The following is a 9692-nucleotide window of genomic DNA, read 5'->3' on the forward strand; positions in this document are numbered from 1 at the left end:
GTCTATTCTTGTTCTGAGAAATGAAGGCTATTCCATGCAAGACTATTCCAATTGCCAAGAAACTGAAGATCTTGTACAACGCTGTGTACTACTCCCTTCACAGAACAGAGCAAACTGGCTCTAACCAGAATAGAACGAGGAGTGGGAGTCCCCGGTGCACAACTGAGCAAGAGGACAAGTACATTAGAGTGTCTAGTTTGAGAAGCAGACACCTCACAAGTCCTCAACTGGCAGCTTCATTAAATAGTACCTGCAAAACACCAGTCTCAACGTCAACAGTGAATTGGCGACTCCGGGATGCTGGCCTTCTAGGCAGAGTTGCAAAGAAAAAGACATATCTCAGACTTACCAATAAAAATAAATGATTAAGATGGGCAAAAGAACACAGACACTGGACAAAGGAACTCTTTCTAGAAGGCAAGCATCCGGAGTCACCTCTTCACTGTTGACGTTGAGACTGGTGTTTTGCGGGTAAAGCTGCCAGTTGAGTACTTGTAAGGCTATTTTGGACCACCCCTGCCCAGTAAATTTGTATCTGTCCCGATGCTACTTGCAAGTTAGCTCAACCACCATCCTCTGCATGGTCATGCTGGAATGGCAGTTGGTTTTTGAATCAGAATGATAGTTACATTATGAATTGATCAAAAGGTTCTATATAGAACCCCTTTTTTAATCTAAGAGTGTATGCTTTAAATAAATAACACATTATTTCCTCTTGCTTCTAGCTAACATTTAGTTTGCAACAGCACAAATTTGTAAGAACCTGGCTGTTTGCCACACAGACCTTGGCAACAAAGTTGCAAAATATGAATTTGATCTTCCCCCTGCCACAGAGAGCTAACTAGCCATTTTTCTGACCAGGCGAAATCATGTAGCAGCATCATTGATATGAATATAAATGGCAATGCAAAACAGCTGAAACAAATTAAAGGGAATGTTAGCTGTCATTTCAGAGTTTGATGTGACTGGGTTAGCTTTTGTTAGTTCTTGCTTTTTAAAATACCCAGTACACTCTGGAGTAGGGATAGAACCCTCAAGGTTCTTTGCCTTCACTGGGTATATACACTGAGTATACCAAACATTAGGAACACCTTCCTAATATTGAGTTGCCCTCAATTACCCCCTTTTGCCCTCAGAACAGCCTCAATTCATCGGGGCATGGACTCTACAAGGTGTCAAAAGCGTTCCACAGGGATGCTGGCCCATGTTGATTCCAATGATTTCCACAGTTCCACAATCAAGTCGGCTGGATGTCCTTTGGGTGGTGGATCATTCTTTATGCACACAGGAAACTATTGACCATGAAAAACCCAGCAGTGTTGCAGTTCTTGACACAAACTGGTGAGCCTGGCACCTACTACTATACCCTGTTCAAAGGCACTTAAATCTTTTGTCTTGACCATTGACCCTCTGAATGGCACACGTACACAATCCACGTCTCAATTGTCTCCAGGCTTAAAAATCCTAATTTAACCTGTCTCCTCCCCTTCATCTACACTGATTGAATGTTGATTTAACAAATGACGTCAAAAAGGCATCATAGCCTTCACCTGGATTCACCTGGTCAGTCTATGTCATGAAAATAACACGTGTTCTTAATGTTTTGTGTACTCAGTGTATGCAGAACCTTTTTTAGTAAAGGGTTCTTTAATCTCATGCAAAAAACCAAAAGGTTCTATATAAAACCCCAAATAACCTCTTTTTCTAAGAGTTTATGATTGTGAAAGAGAGTGCTCCTGAAACCAGTTTCAGAGATTTGATTCACTGAGTCCACTTAAATAACCTAAACGAAAACATCATGTAACGTTTAACATCTATGCTCCTCCTTTGTTCATTTATGAATATGACCCAAAATGTGCTGTCCTTGCTGTGACCTCAATTAAGTATGGTTCTTGCCTCAAAGCCCCATGCTCTAACTTCTCAGAGACAGTTTTTTCCTAATATGGCTTTGCAACATTGTGGATTGGTATTAGGCCTAGGCTACTCATTGCACTCAAATAATTACATAAACATTGACTTCTGTGTGCAGTCTCTTAAAGTCATTTAAAATAATTACTGCACTTAATTTCATCATTTATCAAAGACTGTGGGTTATACGGTTCATGTACGATTTTCATTACGTCTGCGTGATTAGTACTTCTGCTGAATGCAGCTCATTTGAGTGGATAAGAATTTACTTGTCTGGGATAACACTGAAGCGCAGGCCTATCTCCCGTACTTAATTAGGATTAACAGGGCCACACAACGATTTATTTCTACTCTTTGAGCCTGTTCCCACGATGCTTTATTTTTAGAATCCATGGGCTATTGCTGAAATGAACAATCCTCTAACATACTGTACCAATATCAGTGGTGTCAGTTCAGCTAAACCTAAGGTGTGGCAAAGTAGGGTGTGTAGAAGTTGAAGCTCATTTACTGCATTTCTACACAATTTAAAAACTCTGAAATGGTATTTGGAGAACAGCAAAAAATAACACAAATGAACCCAGCCTTTATCCCTACTAAGCTATATGGAATTGTTTTAATTATTACCACACTATTAGGTTTAAAGGCAAATTTCAACGCTGCTTTATTTGACTATATATGTCCATTAAATATGTTATTGTCATATCATATGTTTCATAAAAATTTAGAATTTCTGTATCAAATATGAGCGTTTCATAAGTAAAACTGAGGTAACATAGCTAACGTTACCTAGCTAACTAGGCCTAACAGGTAGAATGGCCCCGGAGGGGATGTCTGCCGTATTATGGGCTCCTAACCAACCATGCTATTTTGTGTATTTTTTCACGTTGTTTGGAACTTATTTTATACACAATGTTTCTGCCACCGTCTCTTTTGACCAAAAAGAGCTTCTGGATATCAGAACAGTGATTACTCATCTCAAACTGGACAATTATTTTTTTCTTTAATGATTCGGACGCAAAGGATTTACTGCTGCTACCGGACAAGGCCCAAATCCCTGTCATTCGCATGAAGAGGATTCGTCGATAGACGGGACACAGATCCGGGTGCCTTGCTGGCTGATCGACGACATGGATAATATACAGTTGGCTGGGTTTTCCGTGTATTGGCAAGACAGAACAGCTACCTCCGGTAAGACAAGGGGAGGTGGCCTGTGTCTATTTGTCAATAACAGCCGGACCACACTATTTATCAAGAGAGTTTTCATCTACAGTACCAGTCAAAAGTTTGGACACAACTACTCATTCAAGGGTTTTTCCTTATTATAATATTTTCTACATTGTAGAATAATAGTGAATACATCAAAACTATGACATAACACGTATGGAATCATGTGGTAACCAAAAAAGTGTTAAACAAATCAAAATATATTTGATATTTGATATTCTTCAAAGTAGCCACCCTTTGCCTTCATGACAGCTTTGCACACTTCAGAAGCATCTGCATTCACCAAATAGTGGGTGGTTACCCTTACATATATTCTCCAGACTTGCCCAGAGGGAATTGTTGATATGTTGTCAATTTTTCTAGATAACATTTTGTTTGGAAAAATGTGCCAAAAATACATTTAACTTAGGCCTACATGTCTTTAGTATTTTACAGATAAAAGATTAAAACATTTTTATCCACAATCTGCTATTGATAAGTCCAGTCTTGGAGTGTCTTAACAAAATTAAACCAAAATATTTAGGCTGACCTTGTCCAGTGTCCAGGGGCCTGTTGCACAAAACTAGGATAAGGGATTAAGCCAGGATATCTTGGTGATCCTGGCTCAATTGATCCGTAATCCGGTTGCACTAAAGATGGATAGGGGGCAGGAGGATATGTTATGGTATAAATTACCATGGAGATTTATTCTGTGGAGCTAGCCTGCTCCAGACCAGGCTAAATTCCAGGATCTATTTAATCTCATCCCTAATGTCAGTCAGCAGTCACCACAAATGGAAACCAATAGTTATTTCACTGCTCACTATACATTGTTATCACATATAACTAGACCCACTGTTATTATTTAAACGTTTGTGATCATTAATTTCAATGATTTTGGATAAAAAATGATTTTTAGATGATGTTGCTATCATTAGATAATTTACAGTTTCCCATAGACTATAAGGCTATATATAAAATGATAGAATATTAGGGCCACAGAGGGGAAAAAAACACAAGTCATAATATTGTAACCAGTTGTTTTAAAGGAGGACAGTTGTTAAAATGACAGATGTGGGGCATTTCGTGAAATTGTACTTCAGTATGGTTTCATAAACAAAGACATGCTGATGTGCCAGAATATTAAGTATCACATTGTCATAAGTATCAAAACTGTAAAAACAATATGTAGCTTTTCTGCAGAAAGAACCAGCCTCATAAATTTATGACTTTATCCTTTTTCTTCAGTGTGGCCCTAGTACTCTGTCATATAAACAAATACACATTCCATATGAATATAAAAACACAATGTGTAACATTATGTTCCTTTATTGAATAAGGACAAAACAAAGCAGGTAAACCATCAGCTCCTTTCGAAACTGAAGTCACAGTGACTCTACAAGATGGAAAGCACAGAATCCAAGCATATTATACAAAATGATACATACACATTCAAAGGTCTGTATATAACACACCCTGCATGTCTGCACACTAAAATAAATGCAGGACAAATCCATACACATCAACTGAACAGACAAATGAATGGATGCAGTAGCCTCCCTGCAGCCTTGTATTACACACAGTATACCGCACAAACATCATAAGAGGCCAAATTCGTCAAAAAACGAACCCAAAAAAACCCAAATTCCTCTGCCACCGCAGGACATATTTAACCAAAATTGAAAGCACACATACTAACTAAAATAATTCAACACATATTGGTCCCTCAGCAGCCGACCACTGTCGTCATCAGGGAAGATTGCCGGATTGTCCCAGTCCATGGCTGGTGGCACTCTGGGGGCCCTCTCCTTCCTCAGGCAGGCCACATTGTGGAGGACAGCACAAGCCACAGTAATATCACATGCCCTAACAGGGCTGACCCTTAATTTGTGAAGGCAGTGAAAGCGTGCCTTCAGGAGGCCAAAGGTCATTTCAACTCTGGCCCTGGTCCTGGCATGGGCATGGTTGTAGGCCTGCTGTGCTTCCTGGGGGTCTGTGAAAGGTGTCAGGAGAAAAGGCTGGCAGCCATACCCCCTGTCTCCCAGCAACACACCAGAGAATTCACCTGTCAACACAAAATCTCATCATTACTACCTCATAAACACAGTGATATTCTTGACACAGCCATGATGGTTATAAATAGGGGTTGTGTGGCTTACCTTGTGATAGGCACTGATAGATTTCAGAGGCCCGAAAGATTCTGGAGTCATGGACTGAGCCAGGCCATTTTGCCACAACATTGCTGATCACACAGTCAGCATTGCAGACCATCTGAAATCATAAGATGAGGAATATTACACCAATCAATGCACATCACTGGCAATGCAGAGTGTTCGTCAATGGACAATATCAAAAAGTTATGTTCACCTGAACATTAATGCTGTGAAAGGATTTCCTATTCACAAAATCGGCCTCATGGGCACCTGAGGGGGCTTTTATCCTTATGTGTGTGCAGTCCACTGCACCAATGACATTGGGGAAACCTGTCACACAAAGTAATGAGTATCCTACTATGTGTTAACAGTTGTCCTGTAATTTGTAGATCCTCTTACCTGCAATCCTATAGAACTCCTCTTTGATGTCACAGAGTCTTCTGTGGCCAGGGAAGGAGATGAAGACATCTGCTAATGCTTTGATAGCCAGACACACACTCCTTATTGTGCGGCAAATTGTGGCCTTGTTCAGCTGTTCTGCATCCCCCACTGAGTACAGGAAGGCTCCACTAGCAAAAAAGCGCAAGGCCACACAAACCATTTGCTCCACACTCAGTGCATGGCTCCGTGCAGTGCGGTGCTTAATCCTGGGACCCAGTAGTCTGCATAGATACCTGATGCCATCTGCAGAAAACCTGTATCTTTCATATAGATGGTCATCAGGGAAGGCCAGTGGGTCCAACCGGTCCCTGAAGACCCTTTCTCGCCTGAAGGCTCTCCTCAGCACAAGTGCTTCTTCATCCACCACATCTCGCACGAATGGGCATGCCATTGTCAGAGCAGAAAGGAACACACAATTTTGGGCCTTCATATAGGCTAGTGGCCACACCTGGTGCTGGGGGGGTGGGCAAAAGAGGGCGATGCCTTATAACGATGACTTGTACTGATTGCTGGGAAAATAAAAAAAACCTTAGAAAGATGCCACCGTCCTGTGTGCTCACAATAAGAGCTCATATGTCATGGCTCACTTGACTTTACGAGAATATACCTAATTTTTATTTTGAGCTGTGTCATCTTCTTGGAGCTGGGGGAGGAAAGAAAAATAATGATTAATACATTTGTGTTACAGTTAGCATACAGTGTACATTGAAGGCATATCTCACCTCCCTCTCAAGTTTTTTTATTTCAAGGTCCAGTTTCCTAATTGTCCTCTTTTTTATTTCGGACTCCAGTGCAAGATTTTCCATCTTTTTCTTCTTGTACTGAATGTCTATGTCTGCCAGTTCTATTTGGCGCCGGAGGTGGTTGCCATACAACTTTCTGATAGCTTGTGAGCTCTGTGAACACAATACAATTAGCGCAGCTGGAATTTGGCAGGATGTGGTGTCCTTTTATTAATACGCACTATGTTGCCAGGCTGGTTTTCCCACTGTATAGCATCTGGGTCCTGTAAAAGAAATTAGATTTTTTGATTTTGATGAGGACTCCTCACCATTGTAGAGTAAATAGTACTTTCACAGTCTTAACATGATACCTCATGCCTTCTGGAATCCAGAGAGATGGTCTCCTCCTCATCATCGTCTCCATCATGTGCTGTTGCTGCTGCACTGGGGCCTTCACCCTATCACATTTAATCGGATTCATATTGAAGCTAGTAGACAAGACATGCCAGGCCTACAGTATGCCTTTGATGGAGTACTCACTGGATCAGCATCGTCTGGTGCTTGTGCTGGTGGCTCTAACAGGAACACAGTGCTGCCAGACACTGCAAGGCAATAGGTAAACCAAAGTCAGACAGTCCAAATTGATTCAATATGAATGTGGTTGTATCCCATGTAGAGATGGAAGGACATACCTTGAATGAAGCGGGTGGCATCTTGGGAGGAACCTATGCTCGTCTCTTTCCCCCCAGGGATCCCCTCTAAGACGGGCCTGCCTTTATTTAGCTCCAAGGCCATGTCCTCTGCTGGGGTAAGGTCAGCCTTTGGTGACCCACCACCCGTGCCTTGTCTGTGGGTATTCTTTTTCACTGCTAAAACAGTACAGACAATGTGTGAGCAGGCACCTTCTGGGTACAATATATGCTTGTGCTTTGTTAAATATTAGTCAGGGACCATACCATTCTGCAGAATGTTCTTGTATTTGATTTTGACCTGCTGCCATGTCCGTTTTGGCCCGTTCATGTTTAATCTACACACACACACACACACACACACACACACACACATTTAATGGAGTCACACTGCAAAAAATTACTTGGTATTTTTGTCTTGTTTTCAGTAAAAATATCAAAAAATTTATCATAGCTTTATACAGTGTGATGGAGTTACTTTACACAATTTCACTCATATCTGCAGTGCATTTCAATTAAAAATTTAACCGTTTCATAATTACAGTACAACTGCATTTTTGGAGATGTGAATTAAATATTTGAATTGTAATTGTGATGTTTCAGCGGAGCGGTGAGTGTGTAATTGTGCACTACTTACGCATTCAGGCGGTCTGCAATACTTTGCCACGCTTTTTCTCTTTGCTTTATCACTGTGGCGGTGTTGCCTTTCTTCTTAATTATATCTTTTACCTCCTCGTATGCCTCCATGAGGATTTGTGCTTCCGACGGGGAAAAGTACGCGGCTCTAGTTGCCATGGTAAATCAGTTAATCTGTGATCTGTGGCGGGGTCTATTTGAGTGAGCCGTGAGCGCGCACCTATCCAGGATTGGTTTCACCTGGCTTAATGAATCCGTGTCTGCTCATCCTGGCTTGGTCTTTGTGCAACCAATTAAGCCTGGACGCACATGTTTTGGCTTCATTGAGCTCAGCTGAGTCATTTATCCCGGATGTCTTAATTCTACTTTTGTGCAACAGGCCCCAGAAAATGAAAAAGATGCATAATACACACTATTTTGTCACAACAAGGCCGGCTTCAAATGCTGACATTAATGTGAAAGTAACCAGTGCATAAAACAGCTGACTGCGAATGAAAACTACAGTATGTCAGATAAATCCTACACATGCGTTGAAATAAAATGCATACATCAAAGGACTTACTAAGGCCTACAATTGACAGGGATGCATGAGACAAACAAACTCAACCAAAGAATGATGAAAATCACAAAATAAACAAGGAAAACCTACACATGCCTTTTTAAAGGGAGCTAACGCACCACCCGTGATTCAGCACCGCTGAATGAACAGTACATACTGGTAATCATAGTGGAGCTCCGTGGCGTGGTGCCGAATGGACAGCGTATATGAAAATCATAACTGGCACGCAGATCTTTAGAAATAGAAGGATCAATTGTAAATTTGCATTCCACATGAAAAAAGGTGTCTGATACCCTTGTGGAATGGCTCATAAACTGTACTATGACAGTGGCATTGTCTCGTGTGCTTCAAATCAACATTATCCTGTGCGCTTTCTGCTTATTTTTGCATTGCCTGTCTGCATTATTTGCCAGGGAAGGGAAACATTCTGCGGAATATTGACGCATTGTATCAACAAGGTGGCTCTGAGAATATTGAAAAATTGTATCAATGAACGAGGCAGCTCGGAGAATGTTGAAACATTTTGTATATCTCAAGGCTGCTCTGAGAATATTCATTGTATCATATTAGCCAACCAGGAGGCGGCTTGTGCACATTTTTAGCTTGTTGCTGTCTTATTGTGTTGCCTACACAGCATCTGGGTGCTCATTATATGCAAAAAAAACATCCCAACATCCACACTATAGCTAAATAACTTAGCAATGTTTAATGATGTTTTACCAGGCAGATTGATCTGTTAGAATATATCATTTTAATTCAGGAAGATGGACAAGCAAGACTGATAGAGTGAAAGGTGGGAATTCATTATCAGAGGCAGGGAGGCTACAGGTAGGGATGCAGGTAGAGGATGATGATGAAGTAGGCTTACAGCAAGAAGGAAAAAAAAGGTTTGCCCTTTCTAAGTAATCATTAATTATTTTCCTTATCTCAATTATCATTCTGTCACTGCATGACAATTTCTTATAGCCTACAATTGTTGTTCAGTTGTTTATTTTCATACCGATACATGAAACCAAAATTGCACGAGCTTACTGGGCGAATTAATTGAAATATCAATTAGGCATACAGCTATGACAACCGATATTTTAATAGTAATAAAATAGCTTTTGGTGTCGAATGGTCACCAAAAAGGAGGGCTCCTCCACCTCCAAACTCCCAATGTAATTAACCCCTGGATATCAGACTACAACAAGGCTTACAATGCAGGGTTCAAATGCTGACATCAAATTCAAAGTAATCTGTGCACTGCCTAAATGGCTGACCGGCAAAGAAACCTGGCACTGTCTCTGCTCTCTGCTTTCTAAAAGTGAGACAAAAGGCGTGCAGGCTGGCAGCTGCTCTCCAAGAAATGCTCCACATGGTCCTAAAGCCAGCCTCTAGT

The 9692-nt window shown here is 41.0% G+C and overlaps 1 protein-coding gene across 6 annotated transcripts; it reads right to left on the reverse strand.

Moving 5' to 3' along the window:
- Positions 1-4424: 4424 nt before the first annotated feature.
- On the reverse strand, positions 4425-8113 carry LOC139540105 (putative nuclease HARBI1). Of its 6 annotated transcripts, none has more exons than XM_071343679.1 (10): positions 7384-8113; positions 7120-7296; positions 6968-7029; positions 6799-6885; positions 6428-6711; positions 6313-6348; positions 5664-6214; positions 5479-5594; positions 5271-5382; positions 4425-5176 (listed from the first exon to the last, which is right to left on the reverse strand). In XM_071343679.1, the coding sequence occupies exons 7-10, from the start codon at positions 6133-6135 to the stop codon at positions 4806-4808; spliced, it is 1071 nt and encodes a 356-aa protein (XP_071199780.1). In that variant the 5' UTR covers positions 6136-6214; positions 6313-6348; positions 6428-6711; positions 6799-6885; positions 6968-7029; positions 7120-7296; positions 7384-8113; the 3' UTR covers positions 4425-4805. The 6 variants fall into 6 exon arrangements, with proteins under 6 accessions (XP_071199780.1, XP_071199779.1, XP_071199774.1 ...); XM_071343678.1 differs by having other exon boundaries at positions 6428-6601; positions 6670-6711; positions 7120-8113; XM_071343673.1 differs by having other exon boundaries at positions 7120-8113.
- Between the last annotated feature and the right edge of the window lie 1579 nt (positions 8114-9692).

This window comes from Salvelinus alpinus, chromosome 15 (genome assembly GCF_045679555.1).
Source record: "Salvelinus alpinus chromosome 15, SLU_Salpinus.1, whole genome shotgun sequence".
Classification (NCBI taxonomy): domain Eukaryota; kingdom Metazoa; phylum Chordata; class Actinopteri; order Salmoniformes; family Salmonidae; genus Salvelinus; species Salvelinus alpinus.

What these genes read in the sequence shown, in the direction of transcription:
- LOC139540105 (XM_071343679.1), bottom strand. Translation starts at nt 6,135, where the DNA reads ATGAAGGCCCAAAATTGTGTGTTCCTTTCTGCTCTGACAATGGCATGC. An exon ending in TTCACAGCATTAATGTTCAG is followed by an intron (nt 5,383 to 5,478) that starts GTGAACATAACT and finishes TTATGATTTCAG; the next exon opens with ATGGTCTGCAATGCTGACTG. An exon ending in CTATCAGTGCCTATCACAAG is followed by an intron (nt 5,177 to 5,270) that starts GTAAGCCACACA and finishes TTGTGTTGACAG; the next exon opens with GTGAATTCTCTGGTGTGTTG.